Source organism: Pseudovirgaria hyperparasitica (genome assembly GCF_010093815.1).
Source record: "Pseudovirgaria hyperparasitica strain CBS 121739 unplaced genomic scaffold EJ05scaffold_13, whole genome shotgun sequence".
Classification (NCBI taxonomy): Eukaryota; Fungi; Ascomycota; class Dothideomycetes; order Acrospermales; family Acrospermaceae; genus Pseudovirgaria; species Pseudovirgaria hyperparasitica.
In genome coordinates this window covers 722,552-750,435 of record NW_022985561.1, presented here as the reverse complement: position 1 = coordinate 750,435, position 27,884 = coordinate 722,552, and the positions used below count along the sequence as shown (strand labels likewise).

Sequence of the window (27,884 nt, the reverse complement as noted above, 5' to 3'; positions counted from 1 at the left end):
ATTCAACATATATTCATTTCCACTACAGCTCTAAACAGACCCATCCTCAAACCAACTCCATCCATGATTCATCCTCAAACCTCAAAAGAAAAAAAAGAATGTAACCCAATCTTTGTATCCCCTCTCATAGTCTTGAGAGAGCGAACACTCGAAGACAGGTGCATTGCTCTTGGCTTTATCTTACAGATCGCAGCATATAGTACTGTATCCGTTGACGGTGCCGGCGGTGTGGTGGTGTCGGTGCCGAAGGTGTAGGAAGGGACAAGGAAGGTATGAATGTGCAAGATTTACTTACCTTGATGTGTGTCAGGCGCGCTCTTCTCTCTGGATTCGTCGTTGCTTCAGGGCGATCTGGTGTTGCTGTGATCAGTTAGCGCGATGGTATGCATTGGAGGGGTGTGTGGGATATGTATTGCAGTGTGTGAAGAGGAAGAAGCACGACGGAAGGATGTAGCCACTCATTGAATCTCGCATTGAGTGCGCAATGGTTGATGGTCGAGTGGAGGCATTGCTCTTGGCTTGTCTTCCAGACGAGAAGCTGGACAGCTAACATCCGTTGACGGTGCCGTTCGCGCAGATGGACTTGTGGTGCGATGTGGGAAAGAGGGAGAGAGAGTTCGGGGTGGAGGAGACTTACGCTTTGCTGTGAGGGGGTCCCGCTGTCGTGCGGTCGATTGGGATCGAGAAGGACGGTCCTGGTGTTTGGGTGTTAGCAAGGTTTCGTGATTGGGGGTGTGTGCAGGAAAGGAAGCTGGATGTGCTCAGCGCGCGTCCGGTGAGGTGAGCCGGAGGGTTTCGAGCAGGTTGAGGTGACTGTGAGGATGATGAGTTAGTGAGGTTTGTATACTATAGTTGGGGCGGAGATAGCGTAGCTGGGTGGAATTGTTGGAAGAAGCCGGAAGCGGTGCTGTCTTTGATGACTTGCTCGCGCTCAATTGGTTCTGAGAGCTTCCAAATACGTAGCTATGGATTGTGGTCAGTGAGGTGTTCAGGTAATTATAGAAAATAACGTAGCTGGATGGGTTCAATGGATGAGCCAGAAGCGGTGTTGGATGGACCACTCGCTGTCAATTGGTTCTGAGAGCTTCCAAATACGTCGCTAATGGTTGTGGTCAGTGAGTGGTTCAGGTAATCATAGGAGTTAACGTAGCTGGATGGGTCCAATGGATGAGCCAGAAGCGATGTTGAATGGACCACTCTCTGTCAACTGGTTCTGAGAGCTTCCAAATACGTCGCTAATGATTGTGGTCAGTGAGGTGTTCAGGTAAACATAGGAGATAACGTAGCTGGATGGATCAGATGATACACTGCTAAGGTATCGGAGGAGTGGCTGACACTCAGTTTGGACTGAGCGTTTCGAGATATGTGACTAGTGTTTGGAGATCAGCAAAGCATTCAAGAACAGCAGGGATAGAGTCGACGTAGCGGGATTGTTTTGACAGCAGAGTGCCTACTCGCGCTCAACTTCGGCGGGGGTATTGCGAGGTTTGTAGCTAGCGATTTTAGGTCAGTAAGGTACTTGAGAGTAGTGTAAATAGAGGCAACGTAGCTGGATTGATCCCGTGAAGGCATCGGGTTTCCAGGATCGTGAGCACAATGACTGTAACTCATACGACATTCGACTCTGCGTCGACTGTCAGCTGAGACGTCCAAAGAAAAATCGAATTCTTGAGGCAGTCTGGTATGAAAGATGTGTTGTCTGCAGACCAGGAATTGCACGCAACCAACCATTGGATGCAGGTCGGATACTCAATTGCTGCAGGTTTAATCTAGGGACGGTAGTGTTGGAAAGAGCATTGGTTTGCCCGAGGACGAGCTCTATCCACTCACTCAACTCGCAAAGCGTGCTGAGTCGACCCAGGGGGATTGGTATCGGGAGGTGAAAGTGTGACAGGAAGATATGGAGATGAAACATACCTTGGGATGGGTCCGGAGATCTGGCAAGTGCCTTGAGGAGGTCTGGTGTGGTGTCAGCGGCTTAGGAGAAATGTATACTTCTCAGAGTCCAGAGGTTAAGATCGGAACGGCGCTAGATCTGAGATGAAATGTTAGCATGTTCATGAAGCAACAGCTATCATATGATTCGGGAGCGAGATTATCGACGGCCTGCACTCAATTGACCCAAGTCGACCACCAGCACCACCATGCGTCTCTGACTTGGCTCTGCCCATCTCGAGAGACAAGCAGGTTCGTAGCCTTCACCGCGTACAGGCTCAGAGTCCGACTTCGAAGACCGCATGTGCACACGAACTCAAACGAGACTACCATTGTCCTCTCGGTGATAGTCCGTCAGAGTAGTCCGTGTGCGCGAGACTGAAGTCCATTGAGCCGATACTCAGCTTGCGCTAAGATCGCGAGAGAAACTAGGTTGCTCTCCACTCAATGAACCCAATCTCACATGCTTTTGGGCCGCTTCTTATGACGCAGCTATGGAGCCTCTGGAGAGGAACTGCGCCATAGGATACGAGTAGTAGCTTCCAAAAGCCCGACTCCTCGAGATCCTTGACTCGGCGGCCCGTGATGGGGATGTTTGGGGAATGTGTAATGGTGAAAAGTGGAATGAAATGACTGCCGATTGGAATTCTAAGCAGAATGTTAGCAAGGAGCTCATGAGGAGATGGGGAAAAATGTTGTTGCAAAGCTTCATGTAAAACCCGCCAGGCTATTCAGGAACAGTTTAATATGATGACGATATGTACGCACCGACACGCACGTCAAGCCATTCTCTTTTGAGAGTTCCCTTACGAGAGGCAGAACGCAGTTTTGGTGTGTGCAAGACTAAAATCTGCAAACTGAGCTGATACACCGGCATGCGCCAGGATCGCAAGAAGGACCTAGGTCCCCCTCTACTCAGGGTGCAAAATGCTTGCTTGCTCTCGGGCCAACCTATCATGATGCAGCTATTGAGTCCTCCAGGAGGAGCTGCACCATTGAACCGTGGGAACAGCTTCCAAAAGCCCAGATCCCAGGATCTCGATTCGGTGACCCATATTCGGCATTGGAAGTGGGGACAAAGGAGCGGCTGAAGATGAGAGAACTTACTCGGAAAGGAACAAGGCTCTAAGAGTCTGATGCGGTTGATTCAGATGGTAGGCCTGCTCGCGAGCCAGAGAGTTAAAGAGTGGGTTGGGAACATGAGTGTGACTTACTTGTATCTTCGCAATCTCGATACCGATGATTCTCGCGCTGGTTAATTGGCACAAGGGAAAGTCCTAGCTGCCTCCAAAACGGTCTCAGACCCAAGCTCCATCTTGGAGCACAGAATGATTGGCTTTCACCTGAACCATTTCGGTCCAAGCAGGGTACTAAAGTGAGAAGGTAAAAGAGAGCGCAAACACGTACATGTTGACTGGAGGGGTGGAAGCCTGGAGAGAATCCATGTGGAAACGAAGAGAGATTGTATGACATTGAAGGTTCTTACCTAGGATGTATGCTCCTCTTGGAAGCACATGCACGGCTCATACACGACAGGAACCAGACCCGAAGGCGGTTACGATCGCAGAACAGCGGTGTCTCTGGTTAATTCGTGCGAAGAAACCCCAGGAGATGAGCAAGTGACTGAGGGACTTGAACAGCCCGACAGCCATTTTGATGTGGGCTGAGCTCTATGGGCCTGCCTCATTGACTTTGAGACAAACCCGCCTATACAGCCCCCCACCCATAGCTCGAAGACTATGGATGGGTGATCTAAAACATTATTAGTAGACGCTCATTGTTTGTGTGTGGAAGACTTACCGAATAGTCGAGCTTTGAGAAGCAACGGTCATTGCTAGAGATCATTAGATGCTGGCATGTATGCGTAAGCAGAACAAATCAAGGCACCAGATCCTTAAGATTGGCGATCTGATGCCTTTTGAGGTCGCACGGAGGTGTCAGATCACACTCGCAATTGATCTAGCCTTTGGTGAGAGGAAGAAACTATGACACGAGTTTGTCCTCAGCAACCTAGGCGATAAAGTAAAACTGGAAGTTGAATAATCATTTGACAGTTGAAGTTAGCAAGGAGCGCAGAAATAAAAGAAGATTGACGTAGCTTGAGAAGACATGTCGGTCTTGATGGTGCGGATTCCGAAAGAATAGTCTTGTAAAATGCCTTGCAGATGAAAGTTAGCAACAAGTATTATCATTGAAGGAGAAGGACGTAGCGTGATATATCATAAATCCCCAACCGCGTAGTCGTTGTAATAAGTGGTAGACGAGAGCGGTGACTGTTGATATTTTGTAGATAGGAAAGGAGAAGGAGGAGGAGGAGGATGAGGAGGAGTAGCTTGCTCTAGTCCTTGTCAGCTCTTGCAAAATATGGGAAGAATCAGGCGGGGACTCAGCGGCAGTGTGCCCGATTCAAGCTCTTCCGATAGCTTTAGTGCAACGCCAAGTTAGCGATGAGACGGAGGAGTGTTAAGAGGTACTTAGCTCTGGTTGCTTCGGTAGGACCAAAGACCGAATATTGAGGAAGTCCACTGCGATGTATGCAATGTATTAGCTACCAAGTTCTAGGATTGATGACCGGAAGGAGTCTCCATTGCATCGCAGACTAGCTACGATGATCTTGCTCTTTGTCACTAGAGTGTAGCTATAATTCAGCTAACCCCAAAGTCTTGAGCCAGGCGAGGCAGACTAAAGTCATACTCAGTCATCTAAATCTAAAGTATGTTGATGCGGCAATGTCAGTAAAAGTTCAAGAATGAGGGATACGATACTTAGCTAGTCACGACACGACAAAGAAGCCAAGGTACAGAGAGTCAAGATGCAATTGCATCTGCTAAATGGAAGGATGAAATTCATGGGAATAGTTAGCGAGGTGTGTGAAAGCGAGGCTAGGAAACAACTCAGCTGATCTGTCCATATCTTATGACAGATTTGACGAACATAGTCTTGATTGAGCATCTGGGAATGGTGGTCAGTGAGAGTAATGCAGATAAAATCGATGGACTTAGCGATGAAATCTCTTCAATCTGTCTTGATCTGAACCTATGTCTGCATTCAATAATTTGTTCGCATAGAAAGACCGCACTATCATTGCCTTGAGATAGCACGGAAGTGTAAACTTGTGCGTCTATTCTTTCTAGGCACACACCTCGCAGGTCAAAGCATTGAAAGCCAAGCCCCTCTAGGGTTGGTGTGCCAAATGTTGTGATTGAGCACATGAAAGTAGAGAAGACCATGGCATGAGCTGCCGATATATAGGACTTTGTAATATTACTGTGCGTCGAATTAGCAGATGCTCGCTTGATGAGAGGTGATATCCTGTATCCTGTAGCTTGTCCGAGCAAGACCAAGTAAACATGTCACTGAAGATACTGATGTTTCAGTATATCGGGAGAGGAAAGAGGAAACTTACTTGGCTACTCTGCTACTTCTCAAGATACCATTACCATTCAAGACCGGCTACGCAGGTGTACTGAGAGGAAGAGCCTACACGACATCGCCTGTGATACCATGCAAGATGCTAGTATCGAGACGGGAGGTATCATGAAACTCTGTAAGAGGCAAGTCAGTCAAATGTAATGTTCTGAGATGTGTTTAGAGAAGCAAAGGGAGATTGGAAATCAGTGAATTGTGTTATCATGGAGATTCAAGAAGATGAAGTGTATGAATATATCATCATAATCTTAGGCTCGTGAACCAAGGGAGAGATAAACATACCTGTCTGAAAAATGGAAGTGGAGATTGATGCCATAATAAAACACCAAGTGCGTGCAAGGTCATCAGCTGCTTGAAGTTAGTAGTTGTGCAAGAGTCGATCGTTAAGCCCCATCTAGGGTACTGTATTGATGCCACTTACAGCACAAATGTAGACGAGCCATCAACAGTCTAAGGTACGACGCCGAGTCTCATCAAGTTCAAAAGCAGCTGTCGTGCAGCAGGAGTGTCGTAAATGAAGACCTCTATTTGGTACTGTGGGTCCACCAGCAAGTACCTGTAGAGCAAACCCAGGTATAGACCGACGAGTATTCCGGCAAGATAAGGAATCATCGTTTGTATAATGATAGGTTAATAAGTAAGATGCAAGAGATTGATGAGAAGAGAAAAGTTGAGGAAGGTCTTGAATTGTGTGATGGTGGATAGGTAGTTGGGGGAAGCTGGGAGAAAATATATTTGTGGGACAGGGAGACACACGTCAACAAAGAACTCGCTAAGGGTAAAGCTTCGACCACCATAGCTACGGCCTGTCGAGCGTCATTGGGCACTGTTCGCTTCGATTGTAATGATTGGATACACGTGGAACTAATCTTTCCCACCGTGTAGCATTGCATTTCACTCCCATCACGACGTACGATAGCAATCTTGTTTCTTAGATAGGTAGTTCATCGGCATGTAGGTCTGCAGCCTTGAAGATTAGGAAGTAACGTAATTGTAAACACCTTCTTTGTGATATCTAGCTTCATGTATGTCTATGTAATTGCTTATTCTACGTTCCACTGAGCAGTGACCATCTTCTTCTGCATTCCTAGCTGTTACTCTAATACAAGCCTTGGATTATAGATAGCGGTGCACTCTGGACACTTGGCTAATTTTGCTCCTCCTTTCCATGCTTTACGTGTACGGAGTCTCCACCTCTTAGGCCAAGATCCACACTATTGTATTTTGATAATTTGCCAATTGCCGTTATCAACACTCATGAGCGACTTAGGATTCAAACATCATCTATTCTCACTTCTGTGACCTGTCATACAATAATCACAAACCTCAACACGACGCCTGACCCCCCATATGAGTACAGAGATCGAAGAGCATATGAATTGGTATTTGAGCAATTTCGCAACCTGGCAGTGTATACCCTCCTTGGAATCCTGCCCGAGCATTTATTGTAGTCATACAAAATCCACTTTTTCTCTTAACAAAAATTTTGGGAACCCTATGGAGTACATCTCCATTCTAATCACCATCCGCTATCAGGCTATGATTTGATTATAGTATTGGGCTCATGATGGTACTCGCGTAGGCAATTGCAGATTGAAATTAGGACAGTGCATGTGCACTAGATAGAGATAGTCCTGCTTTTCAGCATAATGATCGGGTAGACTTTGCTTGTGTAGTGCAACCTGCTTTGCTCCGAGCTCTCCAGTCTTCGATAGTCTATGTGGTGCCTCCTATTGCCTGCTCAATCGAACTGTAGAGCCGTGGTGCTGTTGAATAGGATAGAGAAGATTGCATCCGACGGGCCCGTCGAAGGCGATGGGTTATAAAGGAATTAGCATAAGTCCATAAGGTAAAGATTTGAAATGCTGTGGGCTTCGTCACATCCTGCTAGACATCTGGCAAGAAGTTGACTGCTTGTGTGCAGAGACTCGTACTGCTGGGCCAAGCATCTCTGCTCTCCCATTTTCTGAGTGTAAGACCTCGGTCAAGATGTAATTGAGCAATGACATGGTAGCCGCTGATGGCCATCGGTAGAACGTATGTTTTGTATATAAGTGCGAGGACCCAAACGTGGTCGCCGGGCATGGGGCGACTTTGGTTGCAGGGAGCGTTAGCAAGATTAAGCTAGTGTTGCAGAAACTCCACCAGCTCCGTTCACAGAATATGAACATCCAAACTACGACATTTTTCATTCTTCCAGCTCTTTACTCTTCTAGTATATACTTTGGTCATATTGTATAGCTCGAGCATATATTGATTGGGGAGCACCGACAATGGATCCCTCGGTCAATCGGACGGACCTCTTCACACAAGCCGAATTACGAATCCTCTTTACAGCAGCGGAACTGGTAGAAATAAGAGCATATGAAAACAATCCAAGCACTCGGCCGCAACTGCAACTGCAAGAGCAGGCACGATTCATACTCCTGCTTATCCGTATACCAGCCGGCGAGAGTTCTTCTCTGACGTCCCAAAGATTGCGCCTTGCATTCCCAACTTCGACACTTATACAAACACCAAGATTATGCGGCAGACGTATCATCCTCGCCGTTCGCAGATGAGTAGGGTCCCCATCACCTCATGATCGTAAGATATTTGGCATCGATGGCAATTATCGTGTCAGGGTAAGTTTATACTATGATGAAAAGAATAGCGCCGAGACGTTTGTGAGACCCGCCTATACTAAATTCTTAATAGAGTAGGGCGCTAGGATGATAATGCCATCCTAATCTCTACTACGATGCCCTCCGAAGGCGAGACCCTTACGTCGGATGGGCAAGAAATATCAGGAGCAGAGACGCATCGAACACTGCCCTCGGCGTACATCAGGCCTGCTCGCACGCCAGATAGAGGGATGCGCAAGAGCATGGAGGCCCAAAGCTGGATCAGTCGGCTGCGTATCAGGAGATGCAGCACGCTGAGCAAACAAGTACAATCAATACAGGCAATGCGCTTATAGAGAAGCTCAAACAAACGAGGCCATTCCTTATTGGCGTTTGGAAATGTACCGCAAACCGCTCAGGCGGGCCGTCCAGACTCAAGCCAGTCGTGTCATCACGCACCAACATGGGTTGCGCATACAGTTAAAGGCGATCATATGGTAGCTAATTTACTTCTAGTCTCTTCCTGCTCTCATGCGCCATGTCACTTGCGCCAAATTGCAACACAGAAGTCTCGCCTTCGTAGGACCTGCCCCTCGAGCACCCAAAGCCCGCCGTTTTCCTCATGCCGGCGGCCTTGCGCATTCCAGACTCGCCCCCATCCAATACATATATATCGATATGCGGAGGCTCAAGAGACATAGCATTGCAGTGGTTGGAATAAGCTTTGGACTACGTGGGGCTGCGCCCATGGTTTGGCGATGGTTCGTTCCTGCTCCGAAGGAAGAAAGAAGCCTGCTTAGCTGGCCAATGAAGCGCTCGCTGCGGCATTCCCTGTTTTGGTGACGACTGCTTTGGCGTGCTGCAGACTACGACGTTCGCCTTAAGATGCGAAGAGAGTGCGACCAAATATGGGAATTGGGGCTGGAAAGACGACAGAAAGAGATTTTTCGATGGAGGAAGTCCTGTGCTCGTAGTATTGGACAATGCGAAGACAAAGCCATGAATACATACGCGGGACGTGCAAGAGGGGCATAGCTGTAATGGGCGCTGTGGCCGCGCAGAAATCAGAACATTTGGTATACCTGCCAACGAGGAAGCACAGATCTTAGCTATCGGCGCACCTCGTGCATAGGATACTACTAGGGATTGGCAACATAGACTATATGGCCATCGGGGTGTAAACGGTGTGTTAGCCTGTAAGTCATGCTCTTGGCCGGGTGCTTCATGTCTTTTCGCTAATCATAACTCAATAGCTGCTGCACGCGGCCTGCTCACAACGGTCATGTTGTCCCTATACTCTACACTTGCGAATGTAAAGAGATATGTTAAAACATGTCCGTAGATACCAAAGACACCTTGCTCTCCGCAATTTCGAAACGGGCCTCATTCTGCATAACCACCCACAGCATGGAAACCACATTTGCTAGAAAGAGTCGGAATGGAACAATGCATTGGGCTAGTGTAATACGGAATCATATCTTTTGGCACGTAGACTGTCCTGTACATTCTACATTGGGGCGGTACACAGAGAAACCTTGCAAGAAAAGATGGCGATGCTTTGAGCCTACGAGGCGTGGCATGTCACTGCTTCAGGCAAGATAGCGCACATGTGGTATCTTTTCTCATATGATAGCGATACACCGTACACATTGTCTTAAGATCTTGTACTGTGCAGCTCCAGATCTCAAGTTCTTGCACTATGCCATTAATACCAGTGCTACAGCGTTTTTTCCGTGCCTTACATCTTCTCTGGTTCCCATAGTACGCCACTAATTGATGTTATGTGCGGATCTGGCCACAGTGGGTCCAAATTGTAGGCGTAGTTACAACGCACATTTTGAATTTGCATGGAATGCCGTGTTGCCTCTGCGTGTATGTTTCATGTCCAAGCTAGTATCTGCTTCAATCTCTAGCTATTTCTGCTTCTCTGCTATGTCGGTTCGTAGGTGGAGTGTTCGATCTGCTAGAGACTGTCGTGGTCTCGTTCTTGATTCAAAGCTTGCTCTGACCAAAGCGTAGTACAGGCAAGTCATAATTCATCGGCTATTGATCTCATCTATCATCCGTAGAAGGTTAGGTCTATTCTCCACAGGATTTTCGTAGAGACTTGGGTGGTTTGGCTGACCTATACTTCAAGGTCTCGACATCTCGTCTGAAGGTTCACAACCTCAAACACACTCGCCACTGTCATTTCGCGGTCACAATCTTCTTATCAGTGGGCTCTAAAACTAGCATAGCTTATTCTTGGAAACGCTGAAAGCTTAAGAGATTGCCGCCACTTGTTCTTCCAGTGATAAGATCTCGAACTGGACTTGCCTCGTGGAAGGGCTTCATGTAAAGAGAAGTTATTTCGTCCCACTGGCAAAGGCTAAGCTTCGTTTTGATATGGAAACAGCTTAAGGCAAGAGGAGCTCAAAGTAGCTTGATGTATTGTAAGATCTTGCAATGATATACGTGGACAGGGCAGTCGGGACTTCACACTCCTTCAATAGCAGCGTCTTCACCGTGGTACGCCCGTCAGAAACACGAGATAGGTGCAGCTCAACGCCAAATTTCAAGACAGACCAAGAAGAGACAGTTTCTTCCTTGTATCCAGCACAGAGGCCAAATAGCAATGAAAAAGGTAAGAAGTAAGGTATTCTCAATCCATGATTGTGTTCCAAAAATTCCCTGGCGATCACGAAGACCAGCAGGAGCTGGAGGAGTTGCCTCTGCACTTATCCCAGCACTGAGGCCGGAACGGATGAAGAAAAAATAGGTGAGATGGAGGGGGAAGGCCTGTTTATATAGTCGTTGGACCTGAGACTAGCTACATCTGGACGGGTGATTCACGTGACACTTCCGCTTTAGTCACATCACTCACTGGCACAGCAACTAGTGATTTGTCATAGCATGGGTGTTTATTGTGGATACTCAAGCACGTAGGGCCAGGCGGGCGTGAGAGTCGGTGAGAAGACGACGAGACTGGGACATTGCACGACAGCAATACTCATCAAGTATATCGAGATGTACATAATTGGTATTGCTACCTGCTGTCCTGTAATCCATGGTAGCTTCAAGCATAACTCGTAGGTCCAGCACTGCCCAGGTTGTTCCTTGATTCAACAGTGACGGTGAAGGTGTGTATGTAACTAGCGAATCTGCTTGCAGAATTTAAATCGCTCCCACTAGATCAGACGAAATGTGCCTTTGAACCGATAATACAAGCTCTTACAAGTCCTAATAGCACTCTATGAATCAGTGTCTCTATAGCGCCTCCTGCTCAGTCAATGACCAAATTTGACATCGCTTAGCTATATATTTGAGCTTCGTTAACGCACCGAGACTCTAGTGAGACAGTCAACGATAATACCTCTACAGCGATCCACCTGCGCCTTTCCATTGACAGCCTATCTTGTACTATACCATGCCTTATGAGATGAGTTCCACTCGGGTCTAGAAACGCAGCAGAGACGCAGTGAGATGACAAGCATTCCACAGACGCTTGAGACTCTCATCGTCACTGTAAGTCGTGGATGTGACGTAGGCCATACGACGCACAAAGATTCAGCAATAGGCAGAAATTGGGCGTCCGTGGGAGAAAATTCTTCATTGGGTCCAACTCAAAGGCCAGACAGCAATGAAAAAGAGACGAATGATCAGAGGGCTTCTCCCTTGTGTCCAGCACAAAGGCCGAGACAGCAATGAAAAAAAAAGAGTTTCCCACAATCCCAAACGATTAAAATGTTCCAAAAATTCCTCTCTGACACGAATGTCGAGAGAGAGTGAGGTGCGCTCAGACAATTCTTCACTGCACACTCAGAGACACTTTCTGCATCCTTGATAGGCCAAAAGTTAGCACTACCAAGGGTGAGTGACCCACTGCACGATGGAGAAAAAAAAGGATGAAAGAGGGCGGGGGTTGGCAAGCTTATATAGTTGGGGAACGATAATCTGGATCCTGGATCCAGGGAAGCTAGCCGCATGTAGTTGCTATTACGGTATGTCGATCCGTGCTGCCTGTTTGCAGGGGGCCGAGCCTGGAAGTTGTTGGTCACGTTATTGGAGCCGAAGCCAGTGGATTTAGGACCTACGCGGTCAGTGAGATGCTTTTCTGGAGTGCTTGGCCAGCTGCTTTGGAGCTTGTGTACTCTTCAAAGGATATGTTCCCATTGAACTAACAGGCGTTCGAGGAGGTATTCTGCGAGCGTCAGGTCCGAAGTGTGGTGGAAATCTGTTTCAAGTCCATCGATGTAGGCCATTGAAGCGCAGGGTGGCTCAGGGCGTGCATTATTCGATACTTCAAGTACAAGCTCTCTGACCTTGTGTCATCCGTCTGCTTTCACTGTTGCGAAATCATCTTATGGGAAGGAGGAAGGGCGATTGACACGAACATATCGTACTGGAGCTGTTGAGCTGTGTGCGATAGATTCAGACTCAGTAGGTATGAGCTTGAGCAATGTTTCTCCTTGTACTTGCACTCTCATTTCAGCTATTTACATGGATCTTTGCATCATGTTCTCATCATATTCTCTTATTACGACGAAGGTAAAGGCTATCAACATGCTCAAAGGTCTTCAAGATCACACACCAAAAAGTAGTAAAGCAATCAGATGAAGGATTTTCTTCCTCGCAATCAGCACAGAGGCCAAATGACAATGAAAAAAAGAGTTCGCGTTGGCCTGCGATAGTGCAATGGTACAAGCCACACGGTGCCAAGCAAAAGCTCAGCTGATTCCAAAGATTGAGTGTTTAGCGTCACTGCTGACCAAGTAGTTATGGTCACTTCTGACCGGAGGGCAGGGGAAGGGGAAGGGGAAGGGAAAGGAAGGGAAATGGGGAAGTTTGTTCCAAAGAATAGCCCACAAGGGGAATACCTGCACCGGGGGCAAGGTGCGGGCCACCCAACGAAAGCCACCGAAGCGACTTGTTGGATGAGTACCACTACAGTATAAGGAAAAAAGGTGTAGGAGCGAGAGAGGGAGCAGCTGTTTATATAGACTGGGAGGCAGGATCACGTAAGCCCATGGATCAACATCGGATCGAATATGAGGAGCTGAGAGAGGACTAGCGTTCACTTGACCTGGGCAACTCCTCATCGCCGACCTTCGAATCGATTCTGATGTCTCGGATTGTACTAGCGTGGAAACATCTCGCTTGGGAAGGAAGTGAAGCCTAGCGTCTGTGGAAGGACTGGGATCAGGGAGCGGAAATGGTCTTGAAGAGGAGGCTGGCAGTGACGTATGCTTTAGGCTCATGGAGGCGCTGATGATAGGGATACTGTGGCTCTTGATGCCTTTTGGGCGTAACTCCCAGAGGTTCAGAGGCGATGGACGACTTTTGTGGAAACACGGATGATAGTTTACATTTGGGCTGCCATGTATCATCACGGCTCAGTGCGTGCGGTATTGCAGAAGTGTATCAGCATCTGTGTTTTGGTCATGTTTGAAGCTTGAAATATCCTGCTTAGTGATAATTCATTCCATGATACGTTTGAATCACAGCCACATCTGGAGGTTATGATAATAACATACTGGTGCCGTTGCCAGCTGCTCAAGGTCTCTCGGTGACCCTCTCCCTAACAACAATGTACTTTTACCGCCAGACTTGAGGTCTCTCACCTTCCTGAGAAATAAGGTTTTAAGACAAGAGACAGGTAGGACAAAATATATATTAGACGATTTCAAGCTAACATTAGTCTGGAGGCCACCGCGAGCTGTTCATACGTTTTCATTGTCGAGCGTACGCCGCGCCACGAGAGTTGCAGATATCCAAAGCAGAGGCTTCACTTCAAGTAGCTATTGTACATGGCACTTCTATCTCTAGGAATACTGAACAGGTGCTGCGTTGTTGCCTTTGGAGTAAAGTTTAGTTTCCTAGACGGTCGTGGATGCATACAGCTCCTTCGGTAACACATAATGGCATCCAGCGGATCAGGGGAAGGAAGTTTATATCTGACCGGTTGGCAGGACTTGTCTACCCTGGTACGAGAAGAGCTGGCTAGTCCTGACTATGTGCTGCCGTATGGATATTATACTAGGCTCATGGCGCGACAGTAATCATAATTTGTTGGACATGGTATGCGAGATCATTCAAGATAGTTTTGCCTTGAGGCAGGTCTAAAATGGAATGTATGAGACATATCCCAAGGCTTCGATTTTGCGAAGCTTCTTGGACTTCTATGAGGACATGATCGCTCGTAGTTGTGGACTGTGGGAGACTCATAATTTGCTTTATTCTGAAGTAATTTCCACGCTTAGGTGTTACTAGGACTACCATCCATATGCTGTGGCATGCATACGCATCTCATATTCGCTTTCTTGCTATACTGATGGAATGTGAAGAGCCTCTGGGGACATATAAGAACAGTATATTAAATCCCATGCATATTCCTCTGCCTTCCTGAAATTAATACGAGTGTGACGGTAACTTATTCTCCTTCGGATGCTGTATCGTCCTCCTATGGTCCACCAAGTCCGCTCACAGATTTTGATACCAAGATTCTTGGTATCCGCCTGAAAGTGTATGGATCCCTATTAATACACCACGGGCATGTAGTTTCCTCCGGCAACGACATCAGAGAGATCCGTTGTTAGGAGGCAGCGGCCACGAACGCAGGAGTGAAGCTCATCAGGAGTGTGCTCACAGTGGAAACATGCTCCCGGTGGCTTATTCCGGAGGTGTCAGTGCTAAGGTCAAATCGAGAAGCATACCAACGAAGAGAACTTACGTCTGGATATTGGCGAGGCATTTTCAAGTGCTGCCAATCTTCGCTAGTGAGCTCTGGACGTAGACTCTCGGCACCGCAGCATTAGGTGCCAAAACATCGAAGGGGTGCTGATACACGGCAAGGGCGGAACTGGCTGTCGGATGTTGCTGTATAGGGGTTCCATAATATGCTGCTTGCATATCCTCAAACATGAAGATGTATCCTGTAAGAATGAATCTGTGCAACGACAGGCCAAGGCCCTACCCCTCCGTAACCTTTGAGAGGGGATATCATAGCATGTGGTAAAGTTTTCCATACTGGTCCTGCAAAAAGTGGGGCCACTAAGGAGCGGTGCAGCTTTGCAGTGACAGGCTTTGTTGACTTGCAAAGATCTTGAGCTCTGTCAACACTCATAACGCAGCATCCAACGCACGATACCGCACAACCATCAAAAATGTCGACACAACACCGCAGAACCCGCCTTCCAGCCGCGGAGGCTGCTTTGATTCGGACTGCCCGACGCTGGGTGCGCAGGCCAGGAGCAGACATTTATGTCTGGGAGAAGACTCGGTCGACCCATGGCCGAGTCTTCGCACGGCAGATCATCGTCTCCTTGGAGCTTGGATCTGGCACTCGCCCTGTGACCATTGCCACCTCAGACTGGCAAGTGAACCGTTTTTTGCTCGTGCGGAAGCTGCGTTTGGCGATTGAGCACGCCATGAATCCGGACCGCGCTCTGGCGCTTTGGGGGTTCGGAGAGCCTATACAGGCGGGGATGATCATATCGCGGCCCACCAGAATGTAAGTCATGATTAGCCTTGAGCTTAAACGTCGAGGACTGTATACCGAAAAGGGCAGAAGCTAATCACCTCGTCCGATAGCAACGGTACCCTTGCGACCCGTTTGAACTGGTTGGGTATTGCTCCTTGAATGGGGCACGCGATGGTTAGTTGGCTCCTGGATTGGGAGGTCCAGTCGTAAGCCAAGGCCACATCATCGACATTGTCCGCACCGCTAAGAGGTGATGATGACAAGTACCCTGGGGAGCTATCGAGGCCCCAGGAGAAACTAAGACGGACAGCAAATACCACATAACAGGTGGAAAACCTCCCTTGGACGGCTTTCGGCAGCACATCATCATCATACGTGCTTCGAAAATGGAGACCGCTAGATCATCAAGATGCCTCTCCACATACCATCCTTCAATCATATCGCTCCTAGTAGGATCTTACGACGCTTATTACCAGTCCTACAGTGTCTGGACTGCCTGCTAGAACAATACCGGATCAATCTCTCCCATTGAAACACCTTTAACGAAGCTTCCCAAGAGAGCTTTACTGAGTGCGGACTGTTATTGTACAACGAATCCTGTGTCAAAGATATGACAGACCGTAAGTTCGCAGGGTTTACCACTGCACTTGGCTCGCACCCAATGATACCTCAAAAGGTTCTCGGAGATCCGAATTCTCATACCAATAGCTCCTTAGCGCTCACAATCAAATTTCTTTACATGTTTGAAAGCGGCTCGGAAGACGAACCAAAGAAGCCGAACCGACAAAAGCCCTAGAGAACTTTTCCCGGACCTCCCGTACGTCAAATAGTGGACTTCAATTCATGAGAGAAACAGGAGTAAGCCATGAAGCCCGACAGCTTAATGATATCAGCCGCAGATTGGTCGCCTTGTCGTCGATTCCATACCATTCATCTGCTTCGAAGAGGATTTTCTCACATGTTCAGCTCTGAGAAAGTATCGAAACCAAATCCTTGAACACAAGAGGGGGAAGGCCAACGCGCTCAGAAAGCTGCGTAAGGCGCGAGATGACTTTGAACGAGATGAAGATAACGTCAAACCCACGCGCTTATAGCGGCGTAAGGTAAAGACTTCGGTGACTCGTAATCCAAGCACGCAACTGAAATGCCCAGAAAGAATATGGGTTCAACATCTACAATGAGCCCACGCGCTAAAGGAGCTGCGACAGACTGGTAATCCAATGGTACATGAACGTCCCACGCGCTCCCATGGCTGCGGAAGGCATTGCAACTTTATCAGAATGGCGCGAGAGCCCACGCGCTCAGAAGGCAGCGGAAGGTATTCAGAGGTTCGACGAAAAGAGACACAAGGAAGCCCACGCGCTCACAGGGCAGCGGAAGGTATTGAGAAGTATTGTGGAGGACCCAGCAGACCCACGCGCTCAGATGGCTGCGGAAGGTACCAAACAAGATGCAGAAACAACCCACGCGCTCGAAGCTGCGGAAGGTCTTGGAAGGCTCAAACAAAGAAAGATACAGGGAGTCCTACGCGCTCATACTGCTGCGGAAGGTTACAAAACTTCTAACAAGACGGCGGAAGAGTCCACACGTTTTAAAACTGCGGAAGGTACTCGAATCTTCATGTGAATCGCAGAATAACCCACGCGCTCAGATAGCTGCGGAAGGTTTGCAAAGATACAAGCGAGAAGGACAGAAGGAAACCCACGCGCTCAGATAGCTGCGGAAGATGTGGAAAGACTCAACAAAAAAATACAAAAGAAGACCCACGCGCTCACATGGCAGCGGAAGGTATTCGATGCTTTCAACAAGATGGAACAAGAACCCACGCGCTCAAAAGCTGCGGAAGGGAGACAAAGCTTCGTTTCGAGATGCAAAGAGCCCACGCGCTCAGATAGCTGCGGAAGGGTTTGAACAATCTCTTCCAAGGACCCAGGGTACCCACGCGCTTATACAGCTGCGGAAGGTATGCAATACTCAACGGAAAAAAAGGCCCACGCGCTCCAAAGCTGCGGAAGACACTGGAATGCGCCGTCATGTTCGTCAGGTAGTCATGCGGCTCGTCATTGTACAGACCCGTACACTCTCCTGCACACGCAAAGCTCAACTTGCTCCGGACGGACACGAGCAACCGTTCACTCGCTGTAGAGCCTTCACGGTGGCCCCGTTGTAAGTCGTGCGAATCCTAGCTCTTGTTGTGCTGGCAATAGTTCGACATCCGCTTGTGGTGGCGGGCAGTTTGAAACGTCAATTGTCCACGCATGACTGCTTTTTGGCAGGACTAAATGTTGGTATTCAATAGCGATGATTGGCCCCGTATCTAGGAGCCATCGTTCTCTGAACGCACGACGTTTGAGTATCTGTACGTACTAAGGCTATACTGGCGACTTTGAGTATACCTTCTAGGTCACAAAGTCACGTCTACCTTCGACGTCTTTTAGTATGCGCCTGCCTTCCAACCGGTCAATCTCGGAAGTCACATACCTGGCAGCGACCCCTGGAGACATAAATCCCATTAGAAGGCTCTGAGATGCTACACGAGGCATGAGCTCAATAGGTGTGTTGGGGTGTTCTTTCTGTAACAAGGCATTTAGCGACGCATCCATTATGCGGCTCGCTCTCAGCATCCCTTGTTGCTGGAGTCCTGGGGTAATGTCGACTTCAATACTGGCGATCAGATCACCTGCAATTCTTGCCTAGGAGAATCATACCGTGACTCCAAATCCTTTCAAAATACTGATATGGGATAAAGAGCTTGGCGGAGGGGTCATGTCTGGCTAAGATGTCAGTCAATCCAGTCTGACAAAGGAGTGGACACGCTCGCAAGCGATGTACCTCACGAACATATCCCGATGTCTTTCAAAATGACAGAGGTAGTCACTTGATAGTGTGAGCTCTAGGCTACACGGTACGCTCTTTGGGCCTGAGACACCGTCTTCGCTACCATTGGGTGGTGACGGGTGTCCTTAACCTCTTCCGAGCCGAAGGTACGGAATGGCGACAAGGTAGTGATGCCATGGAGGCCTGCACACCGACATGATGCATAGAGATCTCCACGCACTGAGCCAAAGACTCTATCTTAAGTACACTAGTGTGAAACTCTTCAGCTGTGATCCTTTGCTGAGGTTAGTCGATCATTTCGCCTTCTGGAGCACTGCACCGAAGCGGATCCGTGTATCGACGATGATAAAACCTCAATGAAGTGCACAGAAGACTTGTCTGTTATGTTTCGCAGCCTTCTGTAGCACTTTGAAGATTAAAATCGTGGCACAGCGGACTTCCAAGATGCAGTTTGACAGACTATGTCGATCTTCGGCTCCGCTCAACCTGCCAGGTATGATTTTCGCCTTTCGACACGATCTAGACAGTGGTCTTTGAATAGAAGGCTATGATACTAGCTGGTAGGCTGTTGCTCCGCATCATCGAGCCTGTCACGGCCTTGCTGCTTGGTGATTGGTCTACCTTGACGATGAAGCCAAGGACGTCAAGATGGCAGTGAGGAAGCTGAGAGCTTTACTATCTCGTTTATCAGTTACCAGTCTCTTATCCCTGATGTAAGAAGGTGAGGGTCGAATGAAAGTCAAGAACTGTGCGTCGCTGGAGATGGAAAAACTCACCAATCATGCCGAAGCTGGATCTACCTTCATGAAAAACTCATACCTCACCCCAAAGATGGTGAGAAGACGGTGTTCTTCAATGAGCACACACACGGTATCAAAGGCCACCTGACTGATGATGCACACCCGTAGTGGACAGAGACAAGCCTTGAATGATCGAAACCTTGACTTTAGTAAAGACAAAGCTCAAAGACGATTACTGTTTCTCACAAGGTGTCTCAAATGATGTTGAGAAGAAAGGAGATGATATCGAGATAAAGATATGAACAACGATCCTCTTAAAGCGGAAGTTCTCTGATGGTTCTTGATGAGTATGGCTGATGGATGATTGAGATGGAGGTAGTGAAGCTTAGGAGTGTGTGATTGAATTTCTCATCAGCTTCTAGGGGCAACAGGCCCGCACGGACACCCACAGAATTATATCGACTTTCTTACACAATAACCATTCCCCCAGTCTCGACAACGCACAAAATACGTCTATATCGGCTCTTACTACCATAATCTTTCACTCAAACCTTTGTCTGCACCCAAAGACTCAAGAACAAGCTATACATCGTCGCTCCCAGCCTTCTCTTGGACCTTTTAACACTCTTCTGCTATCAAATCTCTAGCTGTCTTCGAATCTCCATTCCTTTCCTCCAAGTCACAATGGCTGGAGCTACGAAGAACACCATGAAGCTGCGCCAGGAGCAGAGGGCAGCTGAGAAGGCTGCAGAAGCAGCAAAGCTCGCCGCTGAGTTAAAGCGTCAGGAAACCGCCGCTCTGAACGCCCAGAAGAAGATAACTACACCACAACCTGCCAAACGTGCCACCATCCGTCCTGTCTTCCTCCCGCTTATCCCTCCTTCAACGGGCGTGGAGCTCTCTCCAATACCGGAGGAACGCTCCTCTCGGGGTTCCTCGCAGACTGGGGAGCAGTCTGCACGATAGATGGTAGAGGGCGTCGCTGTCGGGTCTCGTAAACGCCACAGCCGGAAGGGGGCCTGGGGACAACTTTCGGGATTCTTGGCTGTTGGACATCGCGGTATGTAGCTTTCCAAGGCAGCACAAAGCAGTGAAAGCAACTGCATGCTAACGAGAAACGAATAGGTTGGAGACCCTTGAATGCTTGGGACAGATCTTGGTGGTGCAAAATATGGACATATTTCGACAATTGGGCGTCTCTATGAGGCAGAGTACCATTATACAATTAATAAAAGAGCAATTTTTCGGGTTCTAAGATGATTATCCATCGCATACGCTGTTCTAAGACACTATGATGAAATCAAAGCCATTGTGAGAAGCCCTGACCGCTGTGGAGGTCTTCGAAGTACAGGCGTTCCAAGTCTTACAAACATCATGCACAACGCGCACAGGGTGAAAAATTACCTTCATAAGCACCATGAGATATGCTCTCATAATTCAAGCTGCTATCCGAAATAACTGAACAGCCATATGTAGCATATAACAATGGAAAATGCCTGTTTCACCTCCTGCAACAGTATCTCCTCTACTCCAACCGCATGGCAGGATTTACACCTATATAGTACCCGTCTAAGCAGATCCAGTACTCCTATATGTTACATAAAGTCTACTATATATGGCATACATAGCCCTCAGATATTTAGACTTCTCATCTTTCCATGAACTAACTCTTCTCCCCTAGAGATGCCCCTAATAAGAATACACTATGAGACATATTTATATCCTCGGCATCCATGATGTATGCCGCAAGTGTAGTCTCAATGGTGTTCCAGTCAAATCAGGCGAATTATGACAGCTATAACATCCCATGAAGATAATTATCTATCTGAAGCACCCATGGAGTCGATAGACTGGCACTCGCACACACACAGTACGTCCTAGGTAGGAAAAATAATACTGCATTGTCAAAGTGCACGATTTTGCACAGCAATAGCGTTGCATCAATCAGTGTCTAGCGGAGAATCGGGCTTCTCGGTTTCATTAAATAGTCTGTATAGCTCATCGTTTCATCTCCCATGGTATCTTCTAGACGTTTTGATGAAACTTCCATCAGCCCCTTTTCCTGGAGCTCTATTACTTCTTACCCCGCTATTTGGTGCCTTAGGTATTGGCGGGGCCCAGGGCTAGCTGTAGCTCTTCCACACGTGGGGTTCAGGGGTAAAGTCTTGGCGCGACAAGGGAGCTGAAAGACGCGCAGGGCTTTACAAAGGGAAAACATCACGAAACAAAGATGACAGAGAACGTAGTTTTAGATGATGATGATGATGCTTTTTCGTTGTTTATTGATATTATGGACCAATCGTGCTGCCCAACTGCAGAGCCAGACCGAAGATTTATCTGAATCCGCGGTTTCTCTTCCACCACCAAAGAACGCCACCAAGTGTATAGCCAAAGAAAATCAGAATCCGTAATCCCACCACCCTGGACCTGTTCTCTTCATGTAGAGACTGTCGAGTTTCCAACTCTGGCAGGTCCAGGGTAGTGTAGGACCTTTTACAGTCGTCCCAAAGAACTTCCCTTTTCTATCCCCAAACCTCCACTCATCCTTTCCATGGCTCGACCGGAGTGACGATACTCGGTTCCCGTAATGTGGTTTCGTGCTAGAACACAGGTGTACATGTCGTGACGAAAGGGGAGATTGTAACGGCTGAGGTCGCGATCTCCCCTTTCGTCACGGTCCTCTCTGTCGCCACCGCGGTGATAGTCGCCAGGACGATAGTATCGGTCACTATCGGGCGAATAGATCTCCACTATCGTCCTGCTATTTTATACACCGCGGCGACGACCACAAAATTGCTAGGCTCGGTTGACCTCAAGGGACTCCAATCGTGTGCGAGCACGACCATCACCGTGTTTTGAGTGGCACAAGTGATGGCCTTTAGTCGGACTCATATTGCTCACAGTGGGACTAGCCACCGAGGCCAGTCCCCTTCCTCAGATGACTCGAGTCATGGCGGAGAACCTCTCCGACGAGGATTTCAGTGTCCACATACCTCGATGGCTTTGACATCGACCGATGAATCAACGTTGAGGCCGCCAATTGCGTTTTCGCCACCAAAGATCCTCTCCCACCTAATATATATATATATCACCCTGTGTATTTGGGTCAACTGCGATGTGCACAACAGTGCCGTACTTGTCGTTGCGGTTGACCGCAACGTCGAACACCAGTGACAGCTAGAAGGATGGCTATTGAGACATGAAATAAGAGTTAAGAGACAAAGCGAATGTCTCAATAGCCATCCTTCTGGCTATCACTAATGTTCGCCGTTTGCGGTCAACCGCAACGACAAGTACGGCACTGTTGTGTACATCGCAGTTAACCCAAATACACAGGGTGATATATATATATATCAGGTGGGAGAGGATCTTTGGTGGCGAAAACGCCATGAAAGAAGAGTTGAGAGACAAAGGGAATGAAAGCCTAGGTATAGCTAGGTGGACCTGTCTAAAGCTGGCTCAGCATTGAAGGAAGACGTGGTTGCCAGATGATGATGACACGTGGTCAATCACACGCCAGTTCTTCTTAGTCCGTTATGATTGGAAAGAAGATTCACAGTATATTTCGATTCCTGCGTAACTGTGTGTTTCCACTGCACCATACTTGTCGACGTGCAAAAATCTTTCTGTGCATGAAGTGGAACTCTGATTTTGAGGGTGTATTGTTCCCTGATGTACTCAGATTTGGCTGTGACATCTCACAGGGTGTGAGCAGACGGCCGCTTGGGGAGGTACTCCAGGCCTGTAGATCTTGTAGTATCCTTGGGATGTCTTTGCTGGGCATTGGTCATCGTACACCTGACTATGACAACTTAGCTTTCGTAATTACTTCGGGATGAAGTACTCATACTGTATCTGTCAAACTTTCTACCTCACAATACAGTTTTCGAAAGTGTCACGGAAGTGAACCGTTCAGGTACTCGAATAGACCATCTCCGTGCAGCTGCGGAGCTTCGAGAATCCTTGAACGCACTTTCAGCTCAAGCCGTGGTCTGTCAAATTTAGCGAAGCTCGTCATGATGACTGAAGAAGACTCTGACCTTGAAAGGCCGGAATCCATCGACGTACATATCGGACTCACATTCTTCGACATGTCCTGACACTTTCTTTACCTGCTCGGTATAGAAATCTGTATTTGAGATCCTGCGTTCAAGCAGACTAGCTACCAGACTGTCGGATGAACTGTTCATTGAAAGAACAGACTAGAACTCTTGCCAATTCTGAGACTTAGGCTGAGAGTTGAGTTCCTCTATATCTAGTGCAAAGTATGTGTCAGCTGAGGTTCTGACGGTCAAATCTGTAGACATTCGTGGCGTTGAGTATACGTACCAAGTATTTGACATGTCTTGACCTTGTCATTGCGGTTGAGATCAGTTCATTGAAGTAATGACTTGGCTGCCTTGCTTGAAATCTACACCGAACAGTGTTACTCGTGACATGGTGGTAAAGAATCAGATATGAGCGTCAAAGTTGAAACAAAAATGTGAAGTTCAAGTTCTGAATCGTGCCCTGAGTGGTACTCACAATTGATGCTAGTAACCATGGAAGGAAGGAAGATTTGGTGTGATGAGCACAAACTTCGATTGAAGGAATTGTGACAAGCCAAAATGAGTGTGGGATTGTAGGTGCATCAGTTTGTGGGCAAAATGTGAAGCGAGGAAGGACTGGGGGATTACAAGGTCTAACGCTTGGACCACAAGCAGATTGCACAATCAGCAGGTCACTGAAACCCACGCTAGTAAGAATAGAATGAACGATTCGGTTACGATTGAGGGCCTTCGATAAGTCCACTCTTTATATTTACGCTGCATACAAAGTTAATTATGTGTATCTAACCTCTAAACTCCCCCTTGACCGACTGTACAGGGGAACACAGGAAGCCCACGAACAAACAACATGGGCGAGCGAGTGAGAGAGATGTTGAACATGCTCGCAGCATACCTTCCTTTCGAAAAGCAGCGAGATGTCACAAGCAAGCGCATAGTGCTAGGGAGGTCAGTACCCATGAAACCTGGACTTCTCAAGAACGTATACTTTGAACTAGCTAAAGATTGAGTAGGCTCCTCATTTCCTTGAACTCTCATTCTGTAGTCCCAAGAGGTCCACTACAACATACAGATTACAGAGCAAGCAATTTTCTTCCTTGGCGATCACGTACATGCTCCGATACACAACATCAGAGAACTCATAGCCAGAATGGAGAGATCGTAGCCAGAAGCATAGACATCAAGTAAGAAAGCGATCTTGATCAGAGCTCTCGCAGCACGATCAACTTCTTCCAGGTTTTGACATATGTGAGGACTATATCTGCGCGATGGGCATGACCTCCATCATCCATAGCAGTCGACAGGATAATTGTAATTAGCTAGAAATGCAGAAAAGATAGCAGATCAAGAAAGCCTATAGTACGTACGTGTAGAATAACTTCTGTACAGTGAGTCAACAAGGTATAGCCTTTGCAAGATATAGAAACAATGTACATTTCGGTAGACTTCCATTTCCAGATACTGTGATTGATTTCTTCTTCCAATCCCTGGGTTCATGACTACGCTCTTTCAGCTAATCTGTGATCGCTACAATCGCGTGGACACAGCCGAGATTGTATGTGTGTCTCTCCTTCTTAGCCAACGCTTCAGTGGTGGCGTAAACCCAGATCACTGCAAAGCAATGCCCCGTCATCTAGCGATGGAAAACTGTCAAGGCAACTCATTTTTAATTCAAGTTAGCTCATAACAGTGTCAGTGTAGTCATAGATCTGCAGCCAATAGCGCGCACAGGCTCCCAAATCAGGCCACATTCACCTCCAGCACCTACCTTTACGGGTGCCCGGCTAGTACCAAACAGTGTCCCACTATCCGCAGTTCTTTAATCTGCATAATATATTCTATTAAAATTGGATGTACTTCGCCTTCGGGCACTTAGTCAATATGAAACGATACAGAGAAGATTAGCTCGGCCCCTGCACTAAGGATGACGGACTTAATCAAAGAGATTACAGATTTTTTTGGCAATTTTTGGTTTGGGTTCAAGTCTGTGCCATGCCTTTTGTTTTGCTGGCTTGATCTCCTGGCGGGTTTGAAGAACTTGGGCGTGGGCAGTGACTCAGTATCGTCGGTGAGCGGTTCTTTTGTTTCTGTTCCAACTATAGATACTACCAGATCATTATAGAGTACATCCAGTTACATCTGAATTCTCTGGGGGTTTGCATTGGCATCCTACGATCCTTCGTTAATCGCCGTGGCTGGAGTTCTCCCGTTGACCATCTACAGCCTCAACGGAACAGCACGACACTGGCCGAACTTCTCACTGCCTATCCCCCAAATCAATACCTGAACAACTCCTGCAGATCTCATTTTGCACAGAAAGCTTACTTTTTAACGCCACAACTCCCTCGAAGACTGAACAATTTCAAATACCCATCAAAAAATCACTAGATAGGCTTGCCAACTAGTGTGGAAAACCTTCAAGCCGTAGCAAGAACATCCATAACCTCTCTCCCTCTCACCGAACCTGCCCTTCCTATGGCTTCAAGCTCTCGACGATGCAATAAACTATGTCATCATGGCATCGTACCTCCTCGCTACCACTGTCAACATCAGCGCACAAACATCACTGAACATTTCTTTTGGACGCCGTATATCTCTGCGCATTGTCTCTGTACTTTGACATAGAGTTGGGTTATCTTTACCGCTCAAGAGCTTCCAAATAGAGAGCAAGGGGAATACTAAGCCTCTAAGGTTTGAGCTGAGTAAATTAAGAGGACTGGAGCGCTCATGTACTTTGTCGCTCTTCATAATCTCATACAATAGCAAATATTGGAAGTCTTGTACGACTGTGCTAACATCGAACAAGGGGACACTAAGCTCGTCGAGCTGCTGGATGACTGTGGGAACACTGGATGGACTTACCTAAGAAAACTGCGACCGACACGAAGACGGTTGACCATCGAGCCTCATTCTTCGAGGTCCGATATACCTAAGAGATGGAGAACTTCATTCTTATAGCCGAAAAAAGAGCAGTGAGGGTACAATTGGCGATGAGTAGCGGCCATAATGGTCATTATTACGACGGGAAGGAGAATGTCTACAAGACTCGATGAACTAAGAATGCGAGATGAATGATAACAGATATGAATACTATTAAAACTTTCTAATTCATTCCTACACAACATCATATTCCACTGTTTTCCTGATCCCGCCTCTCTCGTGACTTGCACTACTTGACGTATCAAAGCTCTTCTCCGACTCTCGTCCCTCCGGCCTCCCGAACTTGACATCGACTACACTCCCCTTACTCTCATCCGAGCTTCGGATCAGACTCCTGAGACTGTGATACATGCTCGAAGATGTGAAGTCCGACACCAGTTTCCACAACGTAGGGAGATTTACTGCAATAAGCGCAAGCCCGGTTTCGAGCTGGGAGAACCATATGGCTTGAGTGTCAGACGACTGGATATCGATTGCGCTGGCACCCATCACACCAGTTGCGAGCCGGATGAAAACCGCCATGCGTGCAATGGAGGCGCCGTAGCCGACAAGGGCGAGCATGAGCACGCAGGTTATTCCGAGTTTGCGACCGAATGTCGTTCTGAGAGACCATATCTGCATATTATCAGTCATCCGCCTTCGAAGGGTCACAACGAGTGGACAGGGACTCACAGATGGCAAAGGCACAACCAAGACCAATGTGTCCAGCACAAAGTCCGTCACTGAGAAACCTACTTCCCAGCGCAAGGTAATGTCCTTGCAGTACGTTGCAAAGGGGATGTTACCACCCCAAGCAGCGGTCGGGTGCGTGCCACAGCCCAGAGCGTATGATATGACACATCCGATCATCCAGAGTATTGTGGCATATATCAGTGTCCAAATGATTACGACCAAGGAGCCTTTCCGGTGCACACAGAACATGCGTCTGTAAAAACAGAGGGCGGCAATTTTTACAAGACCTAAAGCTGGAATCTGAATCATTTGAATGGCATAGAGCAGCTGCAATCCAATAGTCAATTGCTGTGATCTTTGTCTAGGGCTGCCTGACGTACCTTCATGCAGAGGATTGTAGAGGGCGCAGTATACTCGATTGGTCCGACGGGACTTGGATAGCCCAAGGCTTTGTTTGAGACTCCTATGAGAAGATCAGAGGTATTCCACGGGCATAGTCTCGACCAACGTACCTATCAGTCCTGCAATACACATGCCAATGTATAAAGCCTAATCACAGTCAGTGCTTTCATCCAGGTCTAGTAGTACTTGTAACGTACCAAAATGACTGGCTGAACATAGTCGTCGAATGCCAAATCAACTTTCTGCTTGTACACTCGGACATAGGCTCGGAGCCCAACGACTGTGATACCAAGCACAGGTAAAACTGTACAGCATGCGATCATGCCCTCGCGGGAGGTTGTAGACATCTTGACTTGCGGTTCGTGGAGATCGCGTGCGGGAGGTGCCGTTGCCAGGATGGATACAACGTGGTCGGGAGCCTCTCTATATCGAACATGGGAAAAGGAAGCTAGTGACCATATTTGTTTCGGGACTCAGACCAACTGTTTGGTGATGTGCCATTGCAGAATCCACCTTTCGGCGAGACTAGAACAAGGCTTTCCAAGTCCCCGATGCGGTTCCCTGTTCGCAGATCAAACGTCAGTGGCTTGGCCTAATCATCAGTCAGTTTGTTTGTGTTATACATCAATAGTGAGCGATGTATAACAATGAAGCACGTTGGATCGATCCGTCCAGAAATGGAGGTATGTTTTCTGGAGAGGGGATGATGTTGGTGGCGCAGGCAGCGTGACGGTGCTGGACGACTTCGTTGGCGCTGTTGAGCGGCCCGAGGTGCTTGGCAGTGAACGCCAGTCGCTCTAACGGGCAGCCCATTTCCCCG

General features: G+C 47.8%; 3 protein-coding genes across 3 annotated transcripts; 2 read left to right on the top strand and 1 right to left on the bottom strand.

Annotated features, from left to right (window-relative positions):
- Positions 1-8,104: 8,104 nt before the first annotated feature.
- On the top strand, positions 8,105-8,810 carry EJ05DRAFT_503012 (uncharacterized protein; the record flags this gene model as incomplete). Its single annotated transcript, XM_033747350.1, has 2 exons — positions 8,105-8,293; positions 8,484-8,810. The coding sequence occupies 2 exons, from the start codon at positions 8,105-8,107 to the stop codon at positions 8,808-8,810; spliced, it is 516 nt and encodes a 171-aa protein (XP_033598006.1).
- Positions 8,811-16,674: 7,864 nt separating this feature from the next.
- EJ05DRAFT_488301 (uncharacterized protein) lies at positions 16,675-17,864 on the top strand (the record flags this gene model as incomplete). The annotated part of the gene is made up of 6 exons (XM_033745697.1): positions 16,675-17,032; positions 17,078-17,214; positions 17,264-17,389; positions 17,498-17,592; positions 17,703-17,785; positions 17,830-17,864. 6 exons carry the CDS (start codon positions 16,675-16,677, stop codon positions 17,862-17,864), a joined length of 834 nt encoding a protein of 277 aa, XP_033598005.1.
- Positions 17,865-26,149: 8,285 nt separating this feature from the next.
- EJ05DRAFT_540262 (uncharacterized protein) lies at positions 26,150-27,770 on the bottom strand. The gene is made up of 5 exons (XM_033749587.1): positions 27,262-27,770; positions 27,175-27,211; positions 27,043-27,125; positions 26,663-26,989; positions 26,150-26,605 (listed from the first exon to the last, which is right to left on the bottom strand). Exons 1-5 carry the CDS (start codon positions 27,409-27,411, stop codon positions 26,165-26,167), a joined length of 1,038 nt encoding a protein of 345 aa, XP_033598004.1. The 5' UTR covers positions 27,412-27,770; the 3' UTR covers positions 26,150-26,164.
- Between the last annotated feature and the right edge of the window lie 114 nt (positions 27,771-27,884).

What these genes read in the sequence shown, in the direction of transcription:
- EJ05DRAFT_540262 (XM_033749587.1), bottom strand. Translation starts at nt 27,411, where the DNA reads ATGTCTACAACCTCCCGCGAGGGCATGATCGCATGCTGTACAGTTTTA. An exon ending in ATGTTCAGCCAGTCATTTTG is followed by an intron (nt 27,212 to 27,261) that starts GTACGTTACAAG and finishes GACTGTGATTAG; the next exon opens with GCTTTATACATTGGCATGTG. An exon ending in CTACAATCCTCTGCATGAAG is followed by an intron (nt 26,990 to 27,042) that starts GTACGTCAGGCA and finishes ATTGGATTGCAG; the next exon opens with CTGCTCTATGCCATTCAAAT.